This window comes from Marmota marmota, unplaced genomic scaffold, assembly GCF_001458135.2.
Source record: "Marmota marmota marmota unplaced genomic scaffold, marMar, whole genome shotgun sequence".
Lineage (NCBI taxonomy): Eukaryota > Metazoa > Chordata > Mammalia > Rodentia > Sciuridae > Marmota > Marmota marmota.
Window position 1 is genome coordinate 750,314 of NW_026000026.1, and position 14,032 is coordinate 764,345.

General features: G+C 57.1%; 2 protein-coding genes across 5 annotated transcripts; one reads left to right on the top strand and one right to left on the bottom strand.

Annotated features, from left to right (window-relative positions):
* The first annotated feature begins 82 nt into the window (after positions 1-82).
* Positions 83-12,104, top strand: Ptk6 (protein tyrosine kinase 6). Of its 4 annotated transcripts, none has more exons than XM_048810648.1 (9): positions 1,914-2,294; positions 4,081-4,202; positions 4,721-4,881; positions 5,235-5,388; positions 5,881-6,042; positions 7,154-7,335; positions 7,653-7,806; positions 8,146-8,314; positions 11,081-12,104. In XM_048810648.1, the coding sequence occupies exons 1-9, from the start codon at positions 2,065-2,067 to the stop codon at positions 11,088-11,090; spliced, it is 1,344 nt and encodes a 447-aa protein (XP_048666605.1). In that variant the 5' UTR covers positions 1,914-2,064; the 3' UTR covers positions 11,091-12,104. The 4 variants fall into 4 exon arrangements, 3 of the variants coding, with proteins under 3 accessions (XP_015333875.1, XP_048666605.1, XP_015333868.1); XR_007350306.1 differs by having other exon boundaries at positions 1,917-2,294; positions 8,146-11,214; positions 11,865-12,104; XM_015478382.2 differs by having other exon boundaries at positions 1,917-2,294; positions 8,146-12,104.
* Positions 12,105-13,067: 963 nt separating this feature from the next.
* Positions 13,068-14,032, bottom strand: Ppdpf (pancreatic progenitor cell differentiation and proliferation factor). Its single transcript, XM_015478371.1, has 4 exons — positions 13,846-14,032; positions 13,674-13,751; positions 13,488-13,584; positions 13,068-13,412 (listed from the first exon to the last, which is right to left on the bottom strand). Exons 1-4 carry the CDS (start codon positions 13,898-13,900, stop codon positions 13,286-13,288), a joined length of 357 nt encoding a protein of 118 aa, XP_015333857.1. The 5' UTR covers positions 13,901-14,032; the 3' UTR covers positions 13,068-13,285.

Consider the following 14,032-nt stretch of genomic DNA (forward strand, 5'->3'; position numbering starts at 1 on the left):
CAGCACGTGCAGAGGAGAGCCCTGGAGGCTTGTCATTCTGGGGACGCAGCTGAGCCTGGCTGTGCTGGGTGGAAAGGGGAGATCTAGGTGCCTCGGAGGCCACACTGGGTTCCAGCCCTGTGGGTGGCGGCAGCAGAGGGGTTTGGGCTGAGCCCTTTTGGGGCCCCCACTCCCGACCTCTGGGCCATACTTCTGCCTGGGCCTGCAGCTCCCAACCCCGCCACCCCAGGAGGGTGGGGCACTGGGCTGGAGAGGCGAGGCCCTGAGCCAAAGTCTCAGGCACCTCCCCAGCACATAGTCAGGGTGGCCTGGGCTCTGGGGTGGCTCAGCCTAGTTTGGGGACCTGGGCTGGCACCTGTTCTGGGATGGGAGGCCTCTGCAGGAGGCCATCCCACAGAGGCAGGTTTGTTTGTGGCCTGGGCACATTCCTGGGTGTCCTGTCAGCCATGGGTTGGGAAGGTTGACCCTTCTGGGTCCCCAGCAGGGGCTGGGGATTCCTGCTTCCTGGTAAATCTTGGAATCACCCACACATTTGCCCAAGGACTCGCAGAGGCTTCTGGACACAGCTCAGGTCCAAGGCTTGAGGGCACTGGAGCAGGCAGGGGCAGAGGCCGGTGTGCAAAATCTGTGTTCCCCGGGCCAGCCGGACATCCAGACACGCCTCCCCTTGACGTCCTTCCCCTCCTCGTCTGACCTCTGACTTCAATCCTCTACAGTCCCTTCCTCACCTTGAAGAAAAGTTAGCTGGGCTGCCTGAGCTGTCCATGAACCTGCCAAATAATCCACATTCCTCCTCTTCGTCTCAGATGAAGTGGGTGGAAGTGCCATTATTTCTCTTAAAAAAATATATGTCTAAAGGCTGAACTGTAGCTCAGAGCACTTGCCTGGCACAGGTGAGGTCCTGGCCTTGATCCTCAGCACCACCAAAAGGAAAAGTTCCAACCAGCTTAGCCCGTGATTCCCCTGGTCACTCCTCACAGACTTGGTGACTTCCTCTCCCCACTCCCTCCTGCCCCCTTCACAGCTGTCCTCCGAACCCCTGGGGAGGTGCTCCTGGAGGAGTCAGGGCAGGGCCCGCAGGTTAGGAAGATGGTCTAGGTCACCCTGGGGAAAGGGAGCAGGGGCAGAGTGTCAGTTTCACTGCGGGGCCGGGTGGGGGCTGGGTAGTGGGAGGCTGAGGGGTCACAGGCAGGCTGCTAGGAATGGGGAGGTGGGGCCAGGCAGGGTTGGAGGGGGGTGCAGGGAGGGAAGAGGGGTTCCCTGGCAGTGAGGTGCTTCAGGCCGCAGCTCATGGTCTTTGGACGCCCCCATGTGTCCTTGTCGGGAAGGGCACAGTGCCTGCTTCCTCAGCTCCCGGTCCCTTGGCCCTTCATGTCCCCATCCCCTGTGGGTCTCCCAGCTGCCTGAGCCCTGGCCCAGCCTTCCTTTCCAGGGTGGCTCCTCAGGATGGATTCTCTGAGTGTCCTCACAGGGCGGGCCAGAGCTGCCAGCACCCCCACTGGCTGTATGGACACCCAGGCCCTGGCATGCTGCTCTTGGCCCACAAGCCTCACCCCTGGGCCCCTCCCCGCCGGCGGCCTCTTCCTTGAGTCCACCTCAGTCCCCTCTTGCTCCCTCCCAAGGGTGACCCTGACTGTGGGGGCTGCCCACGGAGGTGCCCCCTGCAGCTCCCTGCGTTAGTCTGTGGTGAAGAGGCCCCTGGCCACCTCCAGCGATCTGCCCACCTCCAGCGATCTGCCCACAGCCCTCACTGATGCCTTCTCTGGCCCCCTCCTACTGCCCCTGGGACCCAGGACTCACCCCCAAAGGTCCCTGGCTCTGCTGACACCTGCATGAGATGTCCTGGCCCATGGGTGGCTCCGCCTCCCTCCCATGCGGCTGCTGGGCCAGCAGGTGGGCGTGTGAGACTGGTGGGGCTCCAGGGTGGAGCCCGGGATAGGCCAGCCCCAGTGGGTGCGGGTGTGGCTGGCCTGTCTGGTGATGAGGAAGTGAGTGGGGTTGGCCTGTCAGGGACAGCTTTCTGCCCTTCCCAGCTCACAGCCCTGTCCTGCTACTGTGCCTGCTATGGTGTCCCGGGACCAGGTCCACCTAGGCCCCAAGTATGTGGGCCTCTGGGACTTTGAGGCACGGACAGATGAGGAGCTGAGCTTCCAGCAGGGGGACATCTTCCACGTGACCAGGAAGGAGGAGCAGTGGTGGTGGGCCACCCTGCTGGACTCTGCAGGTGCGGCCCTTGCTGAGGGCTACGTGCCCTGCAACTACCTGGCAGAGAAGGAGGCCGGGGAGTCTGAGCCGTGAGTGTCCCTGGGCTGCGAGGGCTTGTGGCAGGGCAGGAGCTGTGTGCACGAGTGGGCAGGGGCACTGGGGGCCTGGGGAAACTGGGAGTGTGGAAGACCCTGGCTCTGTCCTTCCTGCATCCCATGATGGGCCGTGCATCCAGATGGGCCCTGTCTCTGGACCCTCCTGTCCTGGCACTTGGGAGAGCTGGGGGTGTGTGGCTCTGTGACATTTGGAGACCATGCTTCCCTAGGACACCCCACAGCCACTCTCTGGTCATGGGAACTGCTCTGCTGGACCTGGAGAGGACAGAAGGGTCCAGAGTGGGCTTTTGGGGGACTGGTAACCAGTGGCAAAGTCTATGAGGGAGTCCCGGGCTCTGGGTGTGAAGTCTGCTCACTTTCCCAACAGCCGGAACCAGACATGCAGCCTAGTTATGGGAGCAGGAAAGCACCTAGGCACACCCATTGGCCTGCCAGGGCCAGGTATGGGAATGCGTCTGTGAGGTGTCCCCTCCCAGCAGCCACGCTGGCTGTCCCTGTTCCCACCACAGTTGGGTGCCCAGGAGGCGTTGATGGATTACAGGGCAGCTAGGGTGGGTATGTCCACAGGACCTGAGGACCGTGGCTTCTGGGGTGCACTGGGGCCCCCTCCCTGAGCAGGGCCAGGCCAGAAGTCTCCACTGGCAGGGCTGATGGGGACATGTGGTCAAACAGAGCCCCCAGCTGGATCCACTCACCTCGGGAAATCACCTTAAAGGCCACTTGGACCTGGTCTTTCCAGCGCCCTTCAAAGACCTCCCTAACAGGACGGGTCCCTGCTGCCTGTGTTTCTGAGAGCCCAACTCTCCTCAGCACCCACATTGAGCACCTACTGCATGCAGAAGATTGGGAGTATGCATAGGGAGATGCAAAGCAGTGCATCGAGCTGCAAGTGGGTCATCTCAGAGGCAGAGGGTGTGAGACGTGAAGGGTTGTAGGGTCCAGGTGGCCAGCACACAGGTTCAGTAGCCCTTAGGCCCAGGACCCAGCACGCATGAGGTGTGCAGAAGAGGCAGGGTGGGCAGAGGGTAAGCACAGAGGAGATAAAGTTTCATAGCAAATGAGGGGTCGACCCCTAGGGGCTCTGGGCCAGGGGTGTCCTCAGGGTGGGCCATGGCTCTTGAGGGAGTCAGTGTCGCCCAGGGAAGGGCAGAGGTCACCTGGGAACTCTGAGGGCCACACCCTGCAGTCCATAGTCCAGGGCTTGTCCATGCCCTCACGCTGAGAACCTGCATGTGCTGTGGGAGGGTGCATGTGAGCAAAGCTACAGCCGTGTCAGTGTGTCTGCTTGTGTGTGCTTGTGTTGCATGAATGTGCAAGTGCATCTGTGCACACGTGAGCTGAGCACACACACACTGTCGCATGTCACGTGTGCACGTGTGTGAGTGCAATGTAAATGTGTGTGGTGCTTCAGTGTACTTGTGCACATGAGTGTGTGTGCTCAAGTGCTGTGTGTGCCTGGGAGCCCTGCTGCTCAGCTGAATTCCTAAGGCTGGGGCTGTGCATCTGTGCCCTAGTCCTGCAGCAGAAGGACCACAAGCCTACTGGGGGTTCTGACCACAGACAGGGCATTGGGGCAGGATGGGGAATGCCTACCCTTCTCCTGCCTGGGTCATTGGTATCCAGAACCAGCTACTGGGGACTGTGTGGGTAGAGACCTCTGCAGGGTCCGGGCAGCATGGGAGGACAGCTTGTTCAGGGCTGGGATACGGGGTGAGTGGGGTTGGGTCAGCTGAGACACAGGCTGTCTCCTCCCCTGCAGGTGGTTCTTTGGCCAAATCTCCCGCTCAGAGGCCGTGCACCAGCTACAGGCGGAGGGCAACCCCACTGGTGCCTTCCTGATCCGGGTCAGCGGGAAGCTGGGAGCAGACTACGTTCTCTCTGGTACAGCCTTCTTAGCCCTCCACTCGCCTGTGCCTGCTTGCCAGGGCTCCTTGGCTCTAGGCCCTCCTGGCCATATACACCCAGCTGCCCTTCGACTTCGAGGTGTGGGACATCTGGTGCTCACCCAGGCAGCTCCGAGCCTCTCCACCTGCCTCCTTTGGGGCAGAAGCCAGAGTGACTCTCACTGATGGGAGAAAGCTCTCTTGAGGCCCTTTCCTGCTGGCCTTGCCTGTGGCCGTCCACTGTTGGGAGCATTGACCCACAGGTGTCCGGCTCTGCAGGGGTGTGTGGGGAGCAGATTAGCCTCTGCTGGCTCTGGAATCTTAGTGGGGCTGGGAGTGTGGGCAGCCATCATCCAGGCAAAGTTGGGAGGTCATCGTGGAGCAGGGCCCAGCAGGGCCCAAGGAGGGTGAGTGCTGTCCAGCAGCGACCGTTAGACCCTAGGCCCTTGGAGCAGGTAGGGTGGGGAGCATGCAGGGTGGGGACGGGCTGATGGCTTCCTCTGTCCTGCCACCCAGTACGGGACGCTCAGGTCGTGCGGCACTACAGGATCTGGCGGCGCTCTGGCCGGCTACACCTGAACGAGGCAGTGTCCTTTCCCAGTCTGCCCGAGCTCCTGGACTACCACAAGGCCCAGAGCCTGTCCCATGGCCTGCGGCTGACCGTGCCCTGCTATAAGGTAGGCCCCTGTACCTCCATGGTGTGGCTGCTCAGGGCCAGGCAAGGTACAGTGCAGAGCACGGGTAGAGTGGGACCAGGAGATGCCCCCCTCTCCTGGTCACTCTTATAACCTGACCCACCAGAGGTCAGCTGAGCTCCTGCTGGGTCCTGGCTCTGGGAAGCCAGGGAAAAAGGATCACCCTGGCCACTGGCCTCAGGAGAGTCACTGGTGGGGGCAGGAGAGAGACATGGGCATGGGCCACTCAGACTCCTGAGCTGCCCCAAGGTTAAGGATAGACCAAGGCTCTGAGTGCAAGCCAGTGGCAGGGCCAGTGTCCCCTCCCTTCCTGTGCCTCCTGCCTGTCCCTCCAGCACGAGTCGGAGCCCCTGCCCCACTGGGCCAACTGGGAGAGGCCAAGGGAGGAGTTCACACTCTGCCGGAAGCTGGGCGCTGGCTATTTTGGGGAGGTCTTTGAAGGGCTCTGGAAAGACCAGGTCCGAGTGGCCATTAAGGTGATTTCCCGAGGTGAGTGGATCCAGCTGGGGGCTCTGTTTACCACATGTCCCCATCAGTCCTGCCAATGGAGACTTCTGGCCTGGCCCTGCTCAGGGAGGGGGCCCCAGTGTACCAGCTGGGGGTACCTGCAGCATGCCCGAGGGGTGCCACCTGTGTCCTCACCTGAACACACTGATTACAAAACAGAAGGTTGAATTCTCAAGGTAATGGAAAGCCACTCAAATGCATGACTGGAAATCTGAAAAGGTCCACCTGAAATCTGCCACAGCACGTTTGGACCCCACCCTGAGGAATCAGGGCCTGACCCAGGAGGACCTGGGAGTGTCCAGCTCTGAGGCTCTGGCTCAGGCAGGGAGGGACGGAAGCAGATGGGGCCCCCAAGGCCTGGGGTGCTGGGGCCTGACTATGGAAGTCGGTGTTTCCTGAGCGCCCGTGTGGGGGCTGGGCCTCTTGCTGGGAGCCTCTATGAGGGATGTGCCCACCAAGGCTGTGCGTCCCCAGACAACCTCCTGCACCAGAACACCTTCCAGCGGGAGATCCAGGCCATGAAGCAGCTGCGGCACAGGCACATCCTGGCGCTGTACGCCGTGGCGTCCCTAGGGGACCCCGTCTACATCGTCACGGAGCTCATGCCCAAGGGGAGCCTGCTGCAGCTTCTGCGGGGTGAGTGGGCAGGATCCTGGGCCCTCTTTTCCCTGCATGAGAGTGACAGCAGGTGAGAAGTGACCCCAGCCAGACACCCAGGGAGCTCTAACACAAACATCATTGTTTTCTGGTTTAAGAAATGACCCAAGAGGGGCTGGGACTGTGGCTCAGAGGTAGAGCACTTGCCTAACCCGTGCGAGGCCCTGGGTTCGATCCTCAGCACCACATAAAAATAAATAAAGATATGTGTCCACCTATAAGTAAAAAATAAATATTAAAAACAGAGAAATGACCCAAGATACAACAAATCTACCATGTGCTCCTTGTGAAAGTTTCACTAAGTACAGACAAGAAAAGCCGTGTCAACCGAGGCCATTTCACAGAACACCTGGCACAGCTGGCAGCCCTCACAGAGACCTGCTTCAGTCCCCAGCTCGTCTCTCCTCCTGGACTGTGGTCCCTCCTGCTGGTGTTTCAATGTGCACATGCACTAATGTGCCCCCCATGTACGCATGTGTGCACACTGACCATGCATTCTTACACACATGCACATGGACATGCATGGACATGCCCACACGCTTACACGCGTGCACACCCACAGCCAACGCATCATACACGTGTATGCAAGAGGACGTGCCCACACAGGGACACGCATCTTGCTTTCCCAGGTCGTTGTCAAAAAGCTCCTGTTTCCTTCAACACAAAAGCCAAGCCAAATGCTGGCCACTAAGATGGCCTAACTGGACAATGAGATGGGAGGAGACTCCCCAGGGTACGGTGCCACCCAGCCGTGTGCACCTGGGGTGGATATGTCTAAACGCCACAACTCTGAGACACCCAGGCCTGCAATCTCGTAGCCCACATTCTCACGCAGGAAGTGACCACTGCAGGTGGTCTCGGTGGGATCCAGTGTTCTTCAGAAACAGTCTGGAGTGTGGGGAGCCCTGCTCCTCCACCTGGAGGAGCTGCAGGCAGAGCCGGGCTGCCATGGTCTCCGCCTCTGGAAAGGCTGCCCACAGCTACACTGTCAACCAGGCCAGCTGCCCTTGGCTCCAGCTGAGGAGCAGCAGCCTGCAGAGCCTCACAGCTGGCAGGTGAGGACTGACCTTGGCCTCCTGTTGCCCCACAGACTCTGATAAGCAAGCCCTGCCCATCTCGGAGCTGGTGGACCTTGCATCGCAGGTGGCGGAGGGCATGTGCTACTTGGAGTCACAGAACTATGTTCACCGGGACCTGGCCGCCAGGAACATCCTCGTGGGGGAGAACAATATCTGCAAAGTGGGGGATTTTGGGCTGGCCAGGCTCATCAAGGTAGGGCCCTCAGTGGGCAAGGCCCAGGGTAGGGACCTCCTTTCCCATGGGAACCCAGAATGGACAAGTTGGTTACCAATGCTGTGACCACAGCTGGCAGGGGTTCTGTCCACACAGCATGGCCTTAAATCAGAGCTTCTCACACCCGGGGTCTGAGTCCTCTGGTCTAGCAGCAGTGGCCACCAGTGGCTCAGACAGTGGTCAACACAGTGTGCTGTTGACTTGCCCACCCAGACCTCGGCTCCTACGCCTGTGTGTGCTGTGGGGAGACGGTGCAGGCAGTCCTCCATGGCCCACCCTTCCCTGTCTGATTGCAGGAGGACATCTACCTCTCCCATGACCACAGCATCCCCTACAAGTGGACAGCCCCTGAGGCACTCTCCCTAGGGCATTACTCCATCAAATCTGATGTCTGGTCCTTCGGGGTCCTCCTCCATGAGATCTTCAGCAGGGGTCAGATACCTTACCCAGGTACTGGCCCCAGTGTTCCTGATTGGGCTGCTCCTGAGTGGCCAGCGGGGGTGGCGGGAGGTGCTTCCTTGATAGCCTCATCTGGAACACCACACCTGTACACTGGCTGAGCATTCAGGAATGTCCATCCCTGTGCCTGGGGCCACTTCCTGGAGTCACTGTCCAGGGGGAGGTCGTTAGAGGCAGACTATGCTGGAAAACGTCCAGGACACAGTGGTGGTCATGCTTCAGAGAAGGCTTCTGGGGAGGGGCGGCAGGCCACTGGGTGTGGCTTCCAGGTGGTGGAGGGTGGGCACTGGCCTCCTGGTTCTTCAGCTCCTCTTGTCCCACTGGCAACAGGCATGTCCAACCACGAAGCCTTCCTGAGGGTGGATGCTGGCTACCGCATGCCTTGCCCCCTGGAGTGCCCACCTCCCGTGTACGGGCTGATGTGCTCCTGCTGGAGCAGGGACCCAGAGCAGAGGCCTTGCTTCCAAGCCCTGTGGGAGAGACTCTCTGGCTTCACCAGGTACGAGAACCCACTCTGAGATGCCTTGGGGGCTGCCTGGCCAGGTCCTAGCTGTCCTGGACCTCAACTGAGGAGAAGTGTGGTCCTTTAGTTTACTGACATGATGGTGGGCACAGCAAACACAGCACGTGGGGACTTGCGGAAGCAACAGAGCAGCTACATGACTCTCACAAGCAGCAGGCTGCAGGCCTGGCCAAATGCCCTCACTGGCCGTCTCCCCAGCCACCAGCCTCCAACATGGTCCTTTGGCCACAGATGAACATAACCAAGACCTCTCAAGAAAAGCATCCTTTTGCCTTTGAAAGTTTTCTATGCCATCTCCTCTAAAATCTTAGTCGTCGTCTTAAACACAGACTTCAGGGAAGTAACCATCGACATAAGAAAACTGAGATGAAGTCTAAGAAGTCTTTTCCCCAGAAAAGCAGCACAGAGCTTTATCCAGTCTGGGCAATTGGAACCTCTCATTTTTGACAAAAACACAATTTGGTTAAAAATACGGGTGGAGAAAACCCACCATATTTGTCTCTGGGTCACTGATGGTCTGAAGGGAGAGCCTGGTGCGGCCTCCCAGATGAGTGGCACTGCCCCTCTAAGGGCGTCCCCAGGCTGGTCTATAAAACCCCTGGGGGGAGTTCTACCCAGATTGCTTGGAGAAAGTGAGTGTTCATATAAGTATCCCCAAACTCAGAAACACAGTAAATGATTTTTTTTTTTTTTTTTTTGTACCAAGGATGGAACCCGGGGGTGCTTAACCACTGAACCACATCCCCCTGCCTTTCTATTTCTTTCGTTAAGTTGCTTAGGGCCTCACTAAGTCGCTGAGTGAGGCTGAGGCTGGCTTTGAAGTCGTGATCTTCCTGTCTCCACTCAGTGGTCAAGTGTCCCTCGGTTCAATCCCCAGTACCCCCAAAAAACAAAGCAACAACAAAAACCCACCGGTCACCCTATACCCAACACCTGGGTGGCTCCCCTGCAGAACACCAGCACACCAGTGACGGGGAGACGCATGCGCTGGAGCTCCCACTTGGTGTTGGGGCCTCGAGAGATATGGAGCACTTGAGTGCAAGGGGTCTGTCTGCAGGTGCAGCAGCTGTACTGAGGACGTGATGCGCTGGGAACTGGCGTCCCTCCAGTGGAGGCTGGCGGGTGTGGTTCATTTACTTCCTGGTTTCCCTGAGAATTTAGGGTTTCTGAGTTTGAAATCATGGTTTATAGTAGTTGAAACCATTAGAAATAACAAGGAAACAATCCTGTATACGACATACACAAGTATGATGCTCTTTGATTGGCTGAGAGGTAGCGATCAGCCTGTCCTAAAGCAGAGGGACTGGTTGTCACAGGGGTATTTAAAACATAAAGCATGCATGGAAACAGACCCTCCCCTCCTGTAACCAAAGCTCACTAAGTCAGCCTCAGGGGTGACAGCACAGAGGTGCACTGGAGCTGGCTCTGTGAAAGGCCCTTTGTTATGCCTTGGTGACTGGCCAGGAGACAGGACTTTGCTTAGCAAACACAGCTTCTTGGGCTTCACTGTTTTTTACTAGGTCTTCCATTACTGAAAAGCATCTTCTCATGATCAAAAGGGCCAAGTATGTAAACTTCTAAGTTTGTCTTTAAAAAATCTTTTGTCAATTTGATTAAATCAATTACCAAACCTTTTGGCATGATTGACAACATCTAAAACCAAAGTCTAAATCAAGTCCCTTTGATCTTGAACTTTGACCTTGAGTTTCCAGAATGCCCCCTGGACACAGCCAGAAGTGGAGGTGGTGTACACCAGCAACCCAGGAGGCTGAGACAGGAGGACTGCAAGTTCAGGGGTAGCCTCAGCAACACAGTGAGGCCCTGACTCTGAATAAAATATAAAAAAAGGGCTGGAGATGTTGCTCAGTGGTTAAGCCCCCCCACCCCCCGGTTCAATTCCTGGTACCAAAAAATAAATAAATAAAAATAAAAAGGGCTGGGGATGTGGCTCAGTGGTGGAATGCCCTGGTTCAATCCCCAGTGTACAGAGGGGTGAGAAAGTCATCTCAGCTTACACAGGAGAAATTAAGTTCATCAGGCTCATTTGTGCTCCCCAACACAGCCAACCCTTCCCTGGGCTGTATTTACAGTAGTCTGTGCTGCAGTTGGTGCTGATGAGTGCTGCAGAAACCTGCTGTCATGTCAGCATGTTGTTGCCATAGAAATAACCACATTTCCTTGTCAACTGCATAACTGATGTAATCAACTCATCAGATCCTTAATCATGGCTTTCTTAAGTTCCTTCACATTCACCGACATCATAAGGAAAGCATTTGCAATCAGCTACGGTCCAAATACTTCTCCTTCAAGGTCCCACGGAGATTGACAGGTGCTCTGGTACAGGCTTCTGGCAATGTCAGGGGGACAAAGGACCCTGGAGAGAACTGAGGGCTCAAGGCTGCCCCAAGATGAACCCACAAGGATCACCAACCCAGAACAGAATCAACTGGTGACCATTTTTTTTTTTTTTTTTTTTTTTACGATTTTAGCATTGCTGGTCCCTTACTATAGTTTTCCTGATTTGAGGACCCCGCCTGCAGCAACTTGAGAAACACTTGTGAACAAAGGCAAAATATTTGTGCTTTTTTCCCTGACCCTTCCAGAAGTCACAAACTATTAGCAAGCATCCCTGCTTTCAGGGCAACATAGCCATCTGTGTGCCAAGGCCCTGCTTTCCCTGGGACAGACACAAATGTGGATGCTGGCTGTTGCCAAACTTGGGCTGTGGTGTCCTTTTTCCAGCTGCAACTAGATACATGGACCTCATGGTCCTTGGGAAGAACTGGCATGGGACCTTGGAGACATGACGGCCTCAGAGTGAAAAAGGACGTTGCTTCCTGCAGGCCTAGAAACTCAGAGATACATTAGGGAGACTGGTAAGAGGACCCCCCCCACCACCACACCCAGGCCACAGGGGCAGGCCCAGGGCTTGGGTTCCTAAAGCAGTAGCATCATGTCCCTGTGTTCTCTTGATCCCATTATCCTGACTGCATCCTGAATACTTGTCTCCAGTATATGGCTACCACTCTCCACACCAGCATTTCCAAATTCCAAGATTATAGCTTAGAATCACTAAACATTAAATCTGCCCCTTTCCTGAAGCTCTAGAAACTGTAGCTGGATGACTTGGTAGGGACTTAAATCATGACTCATGTGTGGAACACCTTGGTGACACCCCAGTAGCAGACCAGAAAGCCTCCCAGGTGCCACCTGAAGATGCTGCAGGCCCAAGGAGTAGAATCTCTGGGCTCGACAGGCCTGTGAGCTACTCTTACCACAGCCTCTTCCTTGATCCCTGACCCCACGGAGCATGCACAGAGCCCAGCTCTGGGGAAGCCAGCACCTCCGAGAGGGGACAGACTGTGTGCTCCCACTGGATAATGCTCCCTGCTCTAACCTGTTAGATCTTTGGCTCTTCCCAAGAAGTTCCCACATGGGACTTATGCTGCTTGGAGAAAACTGAGAGGACAGTGGCAGCAGGAGGCCGCAGATCCAGGGGCATCACTCTCTGGTTTTCTCTCCCAAGGTTCTCACAGGGTGGGCGTCTTGTCCTATACTGAGTTGGAACTCAGAGCTTCGGTCCTGAGCACCTGGGATTTCAGATCACCGACACTTGGCCAGTGGTCTTGCAGATATCTCAATCTAAAAAAATGAGTTTGAAATCAAAAGCATTTCAGGTTAAGCTTTTCTGGATGATAACACCCAGATTACTGTTCTGGGTCTTCATTCTTAAGGATTCCGTATCACATAAAACTTGAACTGTACAACTCTGTATGCTTTTCTCTCGTTAACCTGTCCACTGTTATAGTGTCTCAAGAGGTGAAACTTGGGGTGGGTTTCTACAGCTCCCTCTAAGGGCCTTGTCCAGATGCTGTGGCTACAAAGACTTACTGGGGCTAGAAAGACTTACTCCTTGGAATACCCTCCCTCTCCTGGGTCCATCTAGAGTGGGAAGGAGCCCCCACTTGCTCCAGCACTAGCCGCCTGGCCTGGGAGTCTGAATGAAGCTGCATCCACACTACAGGAGCCTGGACTCCTACGGGAAGGCAGGAGGGAGGCTCAGCTATCAGGGACCATAAGCCACTGAACTTCCATGGACGCTTGTAGTTATTTATAGCATAGGGGACAGGAGGGTCTGCTGAGTCCATCCACAGCTCTGTTCCCTACCTGTGGGGGCTCCCTCACCTCTGCTGGCCTTAAGTTACCCTGCCTAGCTCTTCTGTCCACCAACTACACTGAGGCTACCTGTGGAGCCTCTCCACCCCACCCCTCATGCCTGCAGCCCCCAGTCTCAGCCTGTCCTGAGCATTGTCAAGGTTGGGGACAATACCTCTGCAGAAAGCAACTGAGAAGGCCAGCCTCAGTCCTAACTCCCCCACACCCTCCCTGGCATTAAGGGATGGCCTTGTCAAACTCTTCCCAAAGGAGTTCTTCATGGGACATCGAGTTTCTCTAGCAGAGGGGTCCCAGACACATAGCCAGGACCCCAACCTCCCACAGTGGCCACAGCAACTGCCCTGAGTTGTCCTTGTCCAGCTCCAGAACTACCTGCCATTCTGAAGCAAGGCATCCCATCTGCTTGGGCCCACTTGTATGGAACATCTCATCAGACCTGAGATGGGGCCTCACTGTGAGGTCCCTGAGAAAGGCCCCCAGGAAGGTCTGGTAAACAGGACCAGCCACTAACAGAGGGACCAGGAGAGACTAAGAAACCTCTCAGACACACCACTGGGGCTGCCCGCTCTTTGGAGTTTATTTTCTGCTTGAGCAAGGCACAGTTATGTGGGTCAGAAAAGCCCACTGAGATTTGGAAAGAAGGGGTCTCTTGCCTGGCGCCTGCCATCTCCATGTGGAAGAACCCAGCTGGTCTCTGCTTGCTGTAGCCCATCTACCCTACCCGCTGGAGTGGGCAGGATTTGACCTAGCACCTTGGAAGCCCCAATCAGGTCAGGACTGAGACCCAGTGCTGGCCTGGCTCGGCTGGTTGACTGGCTGTTGCTTCGTGGTTTCTGGAGTCAGGCCGCTGGTGACCATGCTGGTGACCATGCTGGTGGAGGCCTGGGTGGATTCCGAGCTGGGGGAGAGCAGGTACTGTGTCAGAAGCTGACTTTGTTTTTGCTGCCCTCCCACCCCAGGAAGGGGGACTCACTGCTCTGGAGACTCCACCACTGTGGCCATGAACGGAAGAGTGGACTTCCCGAAGAAGAAGCTGGCCCACCAGTGACCTGGGTCGGCCTTGGGGAGACCTGAGCGAAGCAGAGTGGGTGATGAGCCTGCTCAGGACTGGACCCCTCCCCATGCTCCGCCTGGCTGTGCAGGCTGGACCTGCTCTCACCCGGGTGGTGGGGGATGGCCTCCCCAGGGTACTCGGCACTTCCGCAGGAGCTGTTGCTGGACGCGGAGCCCAGGCGGCCTGGGGAAGGGAAGACAGTCAGCAACAGGGGCTTCGCCGGCAGCACGGGGCAGTGCTGGGCTCCGTCGGCAGGGGTCGGCAAGGGGCTACTTACGCCGGTAGTAGTCGTGGGTGGCCACGAGCGAGCCGCTGGAGGGGATGGCTGCCATGCTTCGCTATGGGCTGGTGGAGACCTGCATGGGGCGCGGCCCTGGTCACGGCTCCCACGAGCGCTCGCTCGGAGGGCCGTCCTCTACCCGCGCCCAGCGGTGCTTCCGGGCGGCTCTAGCCAGTCCCGGCCG